At 43.7% G+C, this 14,660-nt stretch overlaps 1 protein-coding gene across 1 annotated transcript in view; it reads right to left on the bottom strand.

Annotated features, from left to right (window-relative positions):
• The window catches only part of LOC122896606, a 31,360-nt gene extending 20,301 nt beyond the window's left edge, over positions 1-11,059 (bottom strand). Inside the window, exon 1 of the mRNA XM_044234722.1 lies at positions 10,773-11,059. Within this exon, the coding sequence (XP_044090657.1) occupies positions 10,773-11,059 (287 nt within the window). The remainder of the gene's footprint in view (positions 1-10,772) is intronic.
• Positions 11,060-14,660: the final 3,601 nt, after the last annotated feature.

The following is a 14,660-nucleotide window of genomic DNA, read 5'->3' as shown; positions in this document are numbered from 1 at the left end:
GCAGTCATAGTAGGTCAGCACCCCTGACACAGAGAAGGTGTGATAGGGATGGGATCCCAGTGCAACACAGCACATTAACTGTCCAATAGAAAGACTGTAGGTGGTCAGTATCCCCCAGTAGAATAAGAAGAAGTAAGGGTATTAGCTTATCAAGAGGGCATATGTACATTAAGAGTCCCAAGGAAAGAATTTTGGGATACTAGCATCCCCTGATGTAAAAAAAAAAAAAAAATTGATGTAAAAAAAAAAAAGCACTGGAATTTTGCACACCAATTGTTCCATAAAAAAGTAACTGAGGTAATTAATTCAAAGAGAGTACGGGGGACTTAAATGAAAGACACAGTATATCAATTACCATGGTTCACTTTATCCTAGCACAAAGGTATTAAAGTGCATCCATGCCGAATACAAGTGAAATTAGAGAAATCTAGTGCAGAGGAAAAGGAACAAATACAATTATGCCCATTAACAATACAAAAGGGGGGGCGCCTTGGTTTTCAGCAAACCCGTACTGTAATGCTAAAAAGGTAGGAGTGAATGGGATACATCTTAATTGTCCCAAGCACTTCTGAGGTGATGTAAAAGGAGAGGGCATGGGATCCTACACTAACAAAAGGGACCACAACTGCATTTAAGCACAGCTACAGTCCCAAGTACCCTCTGCTATAATGCAGAGACTATAGGAGGGCGTGGGAAAATATACCAACAAAGGGAACCACTTCTAAAATTAAGCACTTTATCCTTCCCAAATACACTCCCAGATAATGTAAAGGGAGTTGGTGCGCATGGGATCCTACAAAACAGAAGGTACCACAGCTGTGAGAATCTGACAGGCCCAAGTACTCTCTGCTATAATGCAAGAGTTGGGGGTCTAGGATCCTAAACTAAGAGAAAGGAACGCAGCTGCATTAAGCACCTTTCAGTACCAAATCTGCTCCCAGGTAATATAAAGGGAGGAGGTGATCATGACTAGCAAAATGGACCACACCTGTATTTAAGCACATTAACAGTCCCAAGTACCATCTGCTGTAATGCAGCAAAGGGAGTTAGAGGACATCGGATCCTAGACCAACAGAGGGCACCACAGGTGCAAGTGAGCACTTTAACGGTCTCAAAAATCCTCCCAGGTAATGTAAAGGGAATAGAAGGGGATGGGATCCTAAACCAACAAAAGTGACTACGCCAGCAATTAAGTACTTTAACAGCCCCAAGTACCCACTGCTATTATGCAAAAGAGGAGGAAGGCATGGGAAAACTAGACATACAAAAGGGACCGCAGCTCCAACTGAGCATTTAAACAGTCCCTAATACATCCTCAGGTAATGCAAAGTGAGTTGGAAGACATAGAATCCTAGGTTAATAAAAGGGATCAGGACAGCAATTAAGCCCATTAAAAGTCCCAAATATCGGGGCGCCTGGGTGGCTCAGTGGGCTAAAGCCTCTACCTTCGGCTCAGGTCATGATCTCAGGGTCCTGGGATCGAGCCCAGCATCGGGCTCTCTGCTCAGCAGGGAGCCTGCTTCCCTCTCTCTCTCTGCCTGCCTCTCTGCCTACTTGCAATCTCTCTCTCTGTCAAATAGATAAAACCTTAAAAAAAAAAAAGTCCCAAATATCCTCTGCTGTAAAGGACAGAAAGTTAGAGGGCATGGGATGCTTGACTCACAGAAGGGACCACAGCTGCAAATGAGCACATTACAGTCCCAAATCTGTTCCTAGGTAATGCAAAGGGAGTTGGAAGGGGCTGGAAACTAGACTAATAGAAGGGATAACAATTTTAATTATACAAAGTAACATTCCCAAATCTGCTCTCAATAATAGGGGAGAAAGAAACGAGATCCTAGACTAACCGATGGGACCACACCTGCAATTAAGTACTTTAACAGTCCCAAGTACCATCTGTTGTAATGCAAAGAGAATAGGAGGGCATGGGAAACTATACTAAGAAAAAATTCTCGATTTAGTAGTGTGGCACCTTCTAACAGTCCCCAAACTCCTCCCAGATAATGTAAACAGAGTAGGAGGAGATGGGATCCCAGGAATTCCAGAAGGTACAACAGCAGCATTGAATTAACAATTAACAATTAGCATTTAATTAACAATTAACAATCCCAAGGACCCTCTGCTGTAATGTAAATTGAATAGGAGGACTTGAGAACCTATACTAATAAATAGACAACCGCTGCAATTAAGCAACTGAACAGTCCCAAATACACTGCCAGGTAACACAAAGGCAGTTGTAGGGCTTGGGATACTAGACTAACAGGAGGGACCACAGCTACAGTTAAGCCTATTAACAGTCCAATGCCCTCTGCTGTAATACATTTGGAGAACACTGGGCTCCTATAACAACAGAAGGGACCACAGATGCAATTAAGTACTTTTTAGTTCCAAATACCACCAGCTCATGTGTAGGAGATGGGCTCCTAGACCACCGGAAGGGACCACAGGTAAGATTAAACATATTAAGAGTCCCAAGTATGCCCTGCTATGTGCAGGAGTTGGAACATGTAGGACCCAGACTAAGAAAAGGGACCACAGTTGCAAATGAGCACATTAATAGTCCCAAATCCACTTCCAGATAATACAAAGTGAGTAGGAAGGGATGGGACCCTAGACAAAGAAAAGGGACCACAGCTGCAGCTAAGCACTTTAACAGTCCCAAAAACAATCCCAGGGAATACAAAGGGAGTTCAAGGATGTAAGATCCTAGACGAACAGAAGAGACCACAGCTGCAATTAAACAGCTTAAAGGTCTCAAGTACCCTCTGCTGTAATGCAAAGGAAGTAGGAGGGCATGGGAAACTAGACTAACAGGAGGGACTGCAACCGCAGTTAAGCACAGGAACAGTCCCAAATGCCCCGCCATGTAATGTGAAGGGAATAGAAGGGGAATGGGATCCTAGACTGACAGAAGGCACCACAGCTACATTCAAGCACCTTTGGGTGCCAGGTATCCTCCGCTATAATGCATAGGGAGCTGGAGAGGATGGAATCCTACATTAATTAACATAAGGGACAAGGCTTCACTTAAGCATATAAGAGACTCATAAACATTCCGTGTAATGCAAAAGGAGTTAGGTGGGTATAGGATTCTACCTTAATATAAGGGACCATAGCAGCTTCATTTAAGCACTTTAATAGTCTCATGTAAACTCTAATGCAAACTGAGTAGGTGTGGATGGGATCCTAGACAAACTAAAGAGACTCTGGTGGCAATTAAGCACATTAACAGTCCCCCAAGTATCCTCTGCAGCAATGCAAAGGAAGTAGAAGGGGATGGGATCCTAGACGAACAGAAGGCATCATAGCTGCCTTTGAGGAGCTTAAAGATCCCACTACCCTCTGCTGTAATGCATAGGGAGTTGAAGAGGATGGAATCCTACCCTTAAAGGGACCATGGCTTCATTTAAGCACATTAACAGTCCCATGGATGTTCCATGATAATGCAAAGGGAGTAGGTAGGGATGCGATCCTTGTCTAAAAGAAGGGACCATAGCTGCATTAGAGCCCATTAACAGTCCCTCACACCCTCAGTGGTAATGCAAACCCTGTAGGAGGGGACGGGAACCAAGACAAACAAAAGGGACTATAGCACCAATTATGCACATTAACAGTCCCAAGTATCCTCTGCAGTAATGCAAAATAGGAGAGGACGGAAACATAAACAGAAGGAGACACAGCTGCATTTAAACACCTTAAAAGGTCTCAAGTACCCTCTATGTAATGCTAAGGAAGTTAGGTGGGGAATGGGATCCTACACTAAGAGAAAGTACCACAGCTGTTTTTGAGGACCTTGAAGATCCCAACTACCCAACTCTGCTGTAAAGCATAGGGAGTTAGAAAGGATGAAATCCCTACTCTAACATATGGGCTGTAGCTACATTTAAGCCCATTAATGGTCCCATATACCCTCCATGATAATGCAAAGGAAATAGGAGGGGATAGAATTCTAATCTAACAGAAGGGACCTCAAGTACACTTTAGCATATTAACTGTTCCTCGCACCACTGGAGGTAATGCAAACCCTGTAGGAGGGCATGGGATCCTAGACAAACAAAAAAGACTGTAGTGGCAAGTAGGCACCTTAACAGTCCCACATATCCTCTGCAGTAATGCAACGTAGGAGAGTATGGAAACAAACAAGGGGACGCAGCTTTAAGCACCTTAAAGGTCCCAAATACCCTCTATCGCAATGCACAGGAAGTTAGAGAGAATGGAATCCTACATTAACATAAGGGATCATAGCTGCATTTAAGCATATTAACAGTCCCAAGTACCCTCTGCAATTATGCAAATGGAAATAGGCGGGGATGGAATCTTAGGTTAACTGAAGAGACCTTAGATGCCTTGAAGCACATTAACAGTCCCTTGTACTTTTTATGGTATTGCAAACCCTGTAGGAGGGAACAGGATCCTAGACAAACAGAAGGGACTGTAGTGGCAGTTAGACACATTAGCAGTCCCTTGTGCCTACTGTAGTAAATGGAAACCCGAAATGAGGATAGGATCCTAGAACAGAAGAGACAGTAGCTGCATTTTAAACAGTTAATTGTCCCTTGAACCTTCTGTAGCAATGCCAGTTTAGGAGAGGATGCGATTACAAACAGAAGGGACTGTAGTGGCAATTAGGCACATTAACAGTCCCAAGTATCCTCTGCAGAAATGCAAAGTAGTAGGAGGGGATAGGATCCTAGACTAACAGAAAGCACCAGAGCTGCCTCTGAGGACCTTGAAGATCCCAACTACCCTCTGCTGTAATGCATAGGGAGTTGAAGAGGTGGAATTCTACACTTAAGGAACCATGGCTTCATTTAAGCACATTAATAGTCCCCTGGATGCTCCATGATAATGCAAAAGGAGTAGATAGAGATGGCATCCTAGTTTAACAGAAGGGACCGTAGCTGCATAGAGCACATTAACAGTTCCAAGCACCTTCTGCAATAATGCAGAGTTAGGTGGGGACCAGGTCCTAGGTTAACAGAGGAGATCGTAGCTGCGTTTAAGCACATTAACAATCCTTTGTACCTTCTGCGGTAATGCAAACGGTATGGAATGGGATGCGATGTGATGCCAGACTAACAGAAGGGATTGTAGCAGCAATCAGGCATGCTAACAGTCCCAAGTAGGAGAGGATAGGAACATAAACTAACAAAGGCAGCTTAAAGCTGCCTTTAAGCACCGTGAAGGTCAAAATTACCCTCTGCTGTAATGCACAGGGAGTTGGCCAGGATGGAATCCTACAATAACATAAGGGTCTGCATATTAACAATCCCATGTACCCTCCATGATAATGTAAAGGGAGTATGAGGGAATGGGTTCCTAGTCTAACAGAAGGGACAACTGGTTCATTAGCAGTCTCAAGTACCCTCTGCAATAACACAAAGAGAATCAGGTGAGGATGGGAACCTAAGTTAAAAGAAACAGTCCCAAAAATAAAGAACAGTCCCAAACACCATCTGCTCTAATGCAAAGAAAGTGGGAGGGCATAGGATCCTAGACTAAGAGAACGGACTGTGACTGCAGTTAAGCACATGAACAGTCCCAAATGCCCTGCCATGTAATGTAAAGGGAGTAGAATGGGAATGGGATCCTAGACTGACAGAAGGCACCACAGCTACGTTCAAGCACCTTAAAGGTGCCAAGTACCCTCTTCTATAATGCAGAGAGTTGGAGAGAATGGAATCCTACATTAACATAAGAGACAAAGCTGCATTTAAGCACAATAACAGTCCTGTGTACACTGTGTGCTAATGCAAAGCCAATAGAAGGTGGACGGCATCCTAGACCACTGGAAGGGACCACAGGTAAGATTAAACATATTAATAGTCCCAAGTATGCCCTGCTGTGTGCAGGAGTTGGAACATGTAGGACCCAGACTAAGAAAAGGGACCACAGTTGCAAATGAGCACATTAATAGTCCCAAATCCACTTCCAGATAATACAAAGTGAGTAGGAAGGGATGGGACCCTAGACAAAGAAAAGGGACCACAGCTGCAGCTAAGCACTTTAACAGTCCCAAAAACAATCCCAGGGAATACAAAGGGAGTTCAAGGATGTGAGATCCTAGACGAACAGAAGGGACCACAGCTGCAATTAAACAGCTTAAAGGTCTCAAGTACCCTCTGCTGTAATGCAAAGGAAGTAGGAGGGCATGGGAAACTAGACTAACAGGAGGGACTGCAACCGCAGTTAAGCACAGGAACAGTCCCAAATGCCCCGCCATGTAATGTGAAGGGAATAGAAGGGGAATGGGATCCTAGACTGACAGAAGGCACCACAGCTACATTCAAGCACCTTTGGGTGCCAGGTATCCTCCGCTATAATGCATAGGGAGCTGGAGAGGATGGAATCCTACATTAACATAAGGGGCAAGGCTTCACTTAAGCACATTAACAGTCCCATATACACTGTTGTGCTAATGCAAAGCTAACAGAAGGGATTGTAACTGCAATTACAGTTACAGTCCCAAGTAGCCTCAGCAGTAATGCAAAGGAAATAGGAGGGGACAGGAACATAAACGATCAGAAAGGGCCACAGCTGCATTTAAGCACCTTCAAGTGCCCAAGTACCCCGTGCAGTAATGCACAGGGCGTTAGAGAAAATGGAATCTTACAGTGATGTAAGGAACCACAGCTGCCTTAAAGGACTTTAACAGTCTCAAGTACTGTTTGCAATAATGCAAAGGAAGTTAGAGGAGGGCTGGATCCCAGGTTAAGAGAAGAAACCATAGCTGCCTTTATGCACATTAATAGTCCCTTGTACCTTCTATGGTAATGCAAATGTTGTAGGTGCGGATGGGCTCCCAGATAAACAGAAGGGACTATAGTGGCAAGCAGGCACATTCAGAGTCCCAAATATCCTCTGCAGTAATGCAAAATAAGAGAGGATGGGAACATAACAGAAGGGGCCACAGACCGTCTTTAAGCACCTCAAAGAGCTCAACTACCCTCCGTTGTATTGCAAAAGAAGTAGGAGCACAGGAGAAACTAGATTAACAGAAGGAACTACAGCTGCAATAAGCTCATTAATCATCCCATTGCACCCTTCACAAAGGGAACAGATGGGGATAGGATCCCACCCGAGGGACGTAACTGCAATTACGCATATCAACAGTCCCAAGTACCCTCTGCAATAATGCAAAGGAATTTAGATGAGGAAGGGATCCTAGGTTAAGAGAGACCATAGCTGCCATTTAAGCACATTAGCAGTCCCTTGTACTCTCTGTAATGCAAACTCAGTGAGAGGGAGGGGGCTGGGATCCTAGACAAGCTGAAAGGACTCTGGCAGCAATTATCCATGTTACAGTCCCCAGTATCCTCTGCAGAAATGCAAAGGAAGTAGGAGGGGATGGGATCCTAGATGGACAGAAGGCACCGCAGCTGCCTTTGAGGACCTTAAAGATCCCAGCTGTACAACTCTGCTGTAACGCACAGGGAGTTGAAGAGGATGGAATCCTACACTAACATAAGGGACAGAGCTGCATTTAAGCACATTAGCAGTCCCCGGGACACTTTATGCTAATATAAAATGAGTAGGAAGAGATAGGAACCTGGACTAACAAAAGGGATTAATAGCTGTGATTAAGAACATTAACATTTCCAAATGTTCAGTGCAGTAATGCAAAGTAAGTAGGAGGGAATGAGAGCACAGAAGGGAACATAACTGCCTTAAGCCCTTAAAGGGCCCAAGTAGCCTCTGCAGTCATGCAAAGGGAGTTAGGTGGAAATGGGGTTCTAAGTTAACCACAGGAGACACTGGGGATCACAATTTTGCATACGAACAATTTTAAGAAAAGAGCCTTCAATAATTAGCACCTTTTAGATGTAAAGATGGTGCAGAGTTCCTAATACAAAAGGCTCAGTCTAATCAATTAATATTGTACACATAGTGTCCTATGTGTATAGTTCTTTAGTAAAGGTCCCCTGCTAGAATACAAAGGGATTGGGTGTGGCTAGTTCACAGAACATGTGCAATTATGAAAATTATCAATGCCAGAGGATTCTTGAGTTATCAGCCCACATTATAGCGTGCAAATGGGATACAATGGCCCTTTCAAATAGACAGGACTCTGTACAACTGTAATGTGCAAATTAACTGTCCAAGAACTGAGTTCTTGCATAATCTGCACTCCCTAGCAATATCCCAAAGAGATTAGGATAGGGTGGGATTTCATTTTTTATTGCACAGCACCATGGATATATGCAATTATGCACATCAACTGTTTAAAAGAAGTGACCTCGGGTAATCAGAACTCCTCATAAGCAATGGCATAAAGATAAGGTTGTATCCTAGACTAACTGTGGGGGCAACGGGCAGTGAGGATTTTACATATTAATACTAGGTAGTAAACAGTCTGCGCTACCTAGGAGTAAAAAAAAAAAAACAAAAAAAGAGCATGGGTGGATCTTATCTTTTAGGCAGGACCAAGAACAATGATGACTATATGCATTAATATCCCAAAGTAAAGGACTTAGAGAGGATGGGCACCTCTGCTACAATGCAAAGAAGTTGCAGAGGATTTGTGTAATGAACAGGGGTGTGGACAATTGGGATTATACTCATTAATCATTCGAGGAACATGGTCCCAGGTAGTACTTCCTAGTAGCAATGCAAAGGGGATGAAGGGACATTGATTACTGGGCAAGACAACGTACAATTACAATTTGGTACCTTAATTCCAGAAGCAGGCCAAAAATGGTAGAGTGCCTTTGTTTAATGAACAAGGCTGGTATGATTGGGACTGAGCATGTTAACTGTTTGAAGACTCATGTTTTCTGCACCCACTCCTGAATTCAGCAAAAGGGTTTTGGACTGGGATCCAATCCAATGGGCAGGATTATGGACAATTAAATTTACACTCAGCGTAGTGTTCAGGTGATCAGCACAATTTATGAACACTGCCCAGAAAACTGGGACTGTGACTACTGCACCAATGACAGAGGAATGGTTTCTCCTTCCTCAAGGGCAGAGGAAGATAATGAATAACCAAAATTATGAACAATAGGTGTCTGATATGAAGCTTTCAACCAACATTTTCTAACAAGAACACAAGGTTTGGATTGTTCTAACATGGGACTGGACAAATGGGACTGTGTACATTAATTGGAAATGACTCAGGTAGTCAACTCAGGAAATAAGCAATGCTAGAGGAAGAGTATTCCAATCTTATGGACAAACAATGGACAATTTATTTTTAGCACCAAATCAATGCAAGTTGGGAATGACTTTAGGGGTGATGGCTGGGTCTGGGGCTGGGGTGGGGGCGGGGGCTGGGGCTGGGGCTGGGGCTGGGGCTGGGGCTGGGGCTGAGGCTGGGCCTGGGGCTGGGGCTGGGGCTGGGGCTGGGGCTGGCCTCGGGGCTCAGGGCTGGGGGCTGGGGGCTGGGGGCTGGGGGCTGGAGGCTCGGGGCTGGAGGCTCGGGGCTGGGGCTGGGGCTGGGGCTGGGGGCTCGGGGCTGGGGGCTGGGAGCTTGGGGCTGGGGCTGGGGCTGGGGGCTCGGGGCTGGGGGCTGGGAGCTGGGGGCTGGGGGCTGGGACTGGGCAGCTGAGGCTGAGACTGAGGCTGAGGCTGGGGCAGTGCTTGACACAGGGCAGGGGAAGGGCTGGTGTCAGATGATGGGAGTGGGGCAGTTGCTGGGAGCAGGGTTGGGGAGGATCTGGGGGCTGTGGAGAAAAGGCACCACAGAAAATTGAAACTGTGGGCATTAACACTCAATAATGTTTTACTAGAGGAACAAGTCCACAGCAAATAAAGTTTTCTGACAAATAACTTATTAATTAGTGCAGCATTCTGGATGGGAACAAAGCAAGGCCTGGAATGGAGTGGACCTTCAAATATTCCTTATTATATTTAATCATAAAGTTAAAATTTTAATTATTTCTGTGTTATGACTTCAAAAATCCAAGAGGAAGTAGTTTATTAAGTCAATTTCAAAGTAAAAAGTAGCAAAAAGTTTTTAAATGACGGTTTGACTTTGACTATCTAAAGCCAAAAAAATAGCTTAAGCAATCTGTAAAAAAGAAATTGAAAACTTTAAGAGATTTTAAGGAACCCAAAAATGAAAACTCATTTAATGTAACTGAATTCTACAAATAAGCTCCTAAAAACATACGCACAATAGTCACTTAAAGGTTAAAACTAAAGCTAGCAAGCCACATTATCAAACTATGTAAGACTGACATCCAAGAAATAAATATAAATCAAAATCCGACCCCAGCATTAGCCACGGGGTAGGTGTTCCTCTTGAGAAAGGCAGGGATTCCTCTTCTGCCACCTGTTGGCCAACGATCATCTGTGATCCATTCTTGTTCTTGCCAGGACTCACCACCATGTTCACACCTGGCAAGCATGGAGCACTGCCCCTGGCCACATTGCAGATGAGCAAAGGCCCGGGGGGAGGGGGGGTAGACTAGCCATAGGCCATGGGACCAGTGCAGAGAAATGGGGGTTGGGTTCAGCCCAAAGCCAAAGAGCCAGCACTGCAAGAGGCAGTACTGGAGGGGAGGGAGCAAATAGAGGGGAGGGAGCAAGTGAGAGGGGAGGGAAATGGTAAAGGCAAGTGACCTTGGAAAGACCTTGGGTACCACCCACTGGGAAGAAGACGTAGGAACATGGCTCCTCTGCTTCCTTCTGACTGGCTGAATAAAGACGGCAGTGAGGTGCTATGCTAACTCACACAGACTAAGTCCATCCTCCAGTAATTGGCTATGCCCAATTCTACCACCATTTCTGATTGGGTGGGTCATGCGGCAATCCAACATTGTCCATCCCACCTTTCTCCCACTTTTCGCGGCAACACGACAACGCCCGCCATCTTTAACAATAAGGCAGGTCCACCTGGTGCAAAGCCCGCCAAGAATGTACCGGGCAAAAATCCCCGCCATGACGTCCACGTGATAAACTGCCATGATAACCAAATGACAAGGTCTGCCATATTGCCCCTGTGGCAAAACCTGTCAGAAAATGCATACGGCAAAGACAAGAGCCCGCCATGTTTTACACTGCGGCAAGTACTCCAGCCGCCATCTTTTACTATGTAACAGAATATTTGCACCGCCATGCTGTGCACTAGAACAAAGACACCACCATGATGTGTCCTTCCCGCCACATGAACACTGCGGCAAAATTGGGTCCGCCATTTTGAACACTCTAACAAAGCAGAGAGCCATGCTGAGCAATGCCGAAAACCCAAAATCGCCATTTTGAGCCGTGTGCCTAAGTGTTCTCCCTATTAATTTCTACCAGCCTCTTGTAACATGACATAAGACCATCCTATTTTTCTACTTCATGATACCACAGTTCATGCAAAGTTCCTAACAAGCCCCAAATCAGCTCACTCAAAACATTTAGCTAATGCAACGCATATAGCTGCCTCTGCCTGTCCCGCTATCCATCTTAGCTCCCTAATTTATAGTTGGCACAAACAACCAGCCCCTAGCCGACCCGCTAAAGTGGCCGCCATCTTTCCTCCCCAGCCTAACTAACCAACCCCTTAGCCTAACTGCAAAGTCATCTCCCAGCCAAAGCCGCAGGTCCACTCACACAACACCAAACGTTTAGCAGCATAAATCTGTAGACATCCCAGATAGCACAACCAACACTTCCATCCGTAAAAGGCCCCGATGGGCAATGAGAAAAAAAAAAATCTAAACAGGTATCCACAGCCCCGATGGGCAAGGAAAAAAAAATAATAAGGCAGGTATCCGAGGCCCCGATGGGCAAGGGGAAAAAAAAAAATACAAGCAGGTATCCGAGGCCCCGATAGGCCAAAAGGTAAAAAAAATTTTAAAGCAGGTATCCATTGCCCCGATGGGCCAGAGGGTTGGGGAGAGAGAGGGGACACAGCAGGTATCCGAGGCCCCGATGGGCTAAGGGGAAAAAAAAAATAAAAGCAGGTATCCGCGGCCCCGATGGGCAAATTTTAAAAAAAAAAGGAAAAAAAAAGAATTAAAAGGCAGGTATCCACAGCCCCGTTGGGCAAATATAGTAATAATGACAATAATAATAATAATGAAACCCGGTATCCGCAGCCCCGATGGGCAAACTATAGAATAGGGAAGAAAAAAGAAAACTAAGATCATTCCAGTGAAAAATTCCTTTAAAATTGAAAATTGCCTCAAAATATCCCAAATATCTGAAAAATAAGGAGGAGGTGTCAAGAAAACACTCAAAGGAAGTTTAGAATTATTAAAATATGTTATGGAATTTTGGTGAATTTTCTTAAATTAATACGCCATAAGACGTGGTTGGGACTAGAAAATGTTCCAGAAAGAACCACACGGGCAAAGATATCCACCGTTAGCGTGCTTCCAAACCGGGAAAGGAAGAAATATGGCGGCAGCAGCAAATTTCAGGGCTTTAAGAAGTGAGGGGGAGGGGACCTGAGGGCGGAGGGAGTAGAAGAGGAGTGGCTTAGAAGATTGAAAGCCAGACATCTTTGTGGTTTAACTGGTTCAAAATTTAACCAGTAACAAGAAAAAGGGAGCTTTCAAAAAACAGCAACATGTTAGGAAGAACACTAGACTGGAAGTAGACTTCATTTCTTGACCACAAATTCAATGGGTTTTCAGTGGGTTCTTATCTATAAAATAGGGACGTTGGGTAAATCAAATTAGGTAACTGTTGCTAAAATTCTCCACAAACAGCATAGCAAATGAAAGGGGTTAGTTTAGTTTGGTTTTGAAATGGGAAGAAGGGGGAGGTAAAGCTTTGATATGTTGATAAAGAATCCCAATACCTCTTTCAGCCAGAGTTTATAACTTCCCTACCAAACGTTTTAACCAAGGAAGCTAGAAAGGGCACTACATTAAGGTTAGATCCCTCTCCAAAGGGCTTTCTCTTCCAGTATCTAATGAGATAGTGCCCGTTTATTCCTATGTTTTTTACAGATAATGAAGCTGTTACGTGATATGCATGAGGTCACACACCATTATTTTGAGACAGCGAATTTTCTACTCCAGCATTCTACCTTTGTGTGGCCCCGGTCATAGAAATTAGAAGTGCTTTTAAGTCAAACGGTGAGCAAGAGAAAGGTAGGAACAGAAAGTAATTCACAGAATGTCCTCTTGGCCTCTAAATAATCGAGAAGCTATACTGTTTGTGAGCTATTTGCAATTGTAAACCGTGAGTCCTTAATCTTTAGTATTTTCCTGTTTCCTCCATGAATCTGATGACCCCTGACATTGAACCAATCATAAGGGCACAGCAGCGAAGTTCACTCATGGGCAGTAAGTGACAGGCAAAAGCTTATATAAAAGCCAAAGTTGCCCCCAGAAACCTAGATATTTCAGTGAGAAGCATTTAATCTCATAAACTGTTCTATGTTGTTTATCAAAGAAACAATGGAGAACCAGAGGGAGACAATGAAAACTAAGAATCACACAATGACTCCTAGAAAGTCAGAGGATAGGTTGCCCTCCCACTGGCTGAACTAGAAAGTGTAACTATTAACCCAAATACTATCAGGTAAGCATGCCCTCTAGTCTCCAGAAAACAAAGTATATAAAATTTTCTTCCTTAAAGGATACACTCCATCTTCTAAGTGCTCTTGGTTCAGATACCCAAAAAAAAGTATCTGATTTGTCATTTCAAATGAGGGAAATTGCATTGTACAAGTGGTAACTTTGAGAAGACAATGCTAAACACAAAGAGAATCTGGTAACAGAATTTCAATCTGAAAGATAATTTTCCACAAGAGCCTTCCTGAAAAATTAAACTATAGAGCAAAAGCCTACAAACAAAACCTGTTATGTTTCCCAGATTTGGGGCAGGAAATGGGATTATAATTCTGAATGTCTTTAAGATCTCGCCTAATCTAAGTTTTCACAAGTTTCTAATGAAAGAAATAGGGGAAAGGGAGTCTTATTGTATAGGCTGGTAAATTGAGATGGAGGGATATTGATTTTTTTTTTTTTTACTTTTGGTTTAAAAGCTAGTGACAGCATTAGGATCCCAGAGAAGAGGTCCTTAGACTCATACCTTTTGTTGCAGTTTAGTGAAATAATTATGTTGATAAGATTGCCTTGTGTATTAGATCTCTCTAGTGAGAATTGTGGAATTTGTGTGGAGTTCTAAATCACCATAATGATCATGATATATTTCAAAAATAATAATCATACCTGTAAAAGTCAGTCTCCACAACTACTTTGATATCACTCAGTTATCAGAGAAAAACAATGATTATATTAATACTATTCCCTTAACACCTGGTCTTTCTGCCTGGACTCACCAGTAGGACTTAAAAACCAAGCCAACTACCATCAGCAGCAACACCATCAGGTCACCTGAACTAATCTTAAACTTCTCTACAGACCATGAACTAATAGTATCACCAAGAATCTGAACCCCCCCAATAGAATTTAATGTGTTTCAGCTTATAGTGTTTTTAGCATAGGTTACCAATCATCAGGGTAACTAGGCCTGCCTAATACGTCTCTGTCCAATAGAATTTTCTACAATTGTGGTAATGTTCTATACTTTCTAGACCTTGGGTTAAAGAAATTTTTCTTTTTTTTTAAAGATTTTATGTATTTATTTGACAGTGAGAAATCACAAGTAGATGGAGAGGCAGGCAGAGAGAGAGAGAGAGGGAAGCAGGCTCCCTGCTGAGCAGAGAGCCCGATGCGGGACTCGATCCCAGGACGCTGAGATCATGACCTGAG

The sequence above is a fragment of the Neovison vison genome, chromosome X, assembly GCF_020171115.1.
Source record: "Neovison vison isolate M4711 chromosome X, ASM_NN_V1, whole genome shotgun sequence".
NCBI classification, from domain to species: Eukaryota; Metazoa; Chordata; class Mammalia; order Carnivora; family Mustelidae; genus Neogale; species Neogale vison.
Note: the sequence above shows the minus strand (reverse complement) of the source record. Positions and strands in the feature narration are given on the sequence as shown.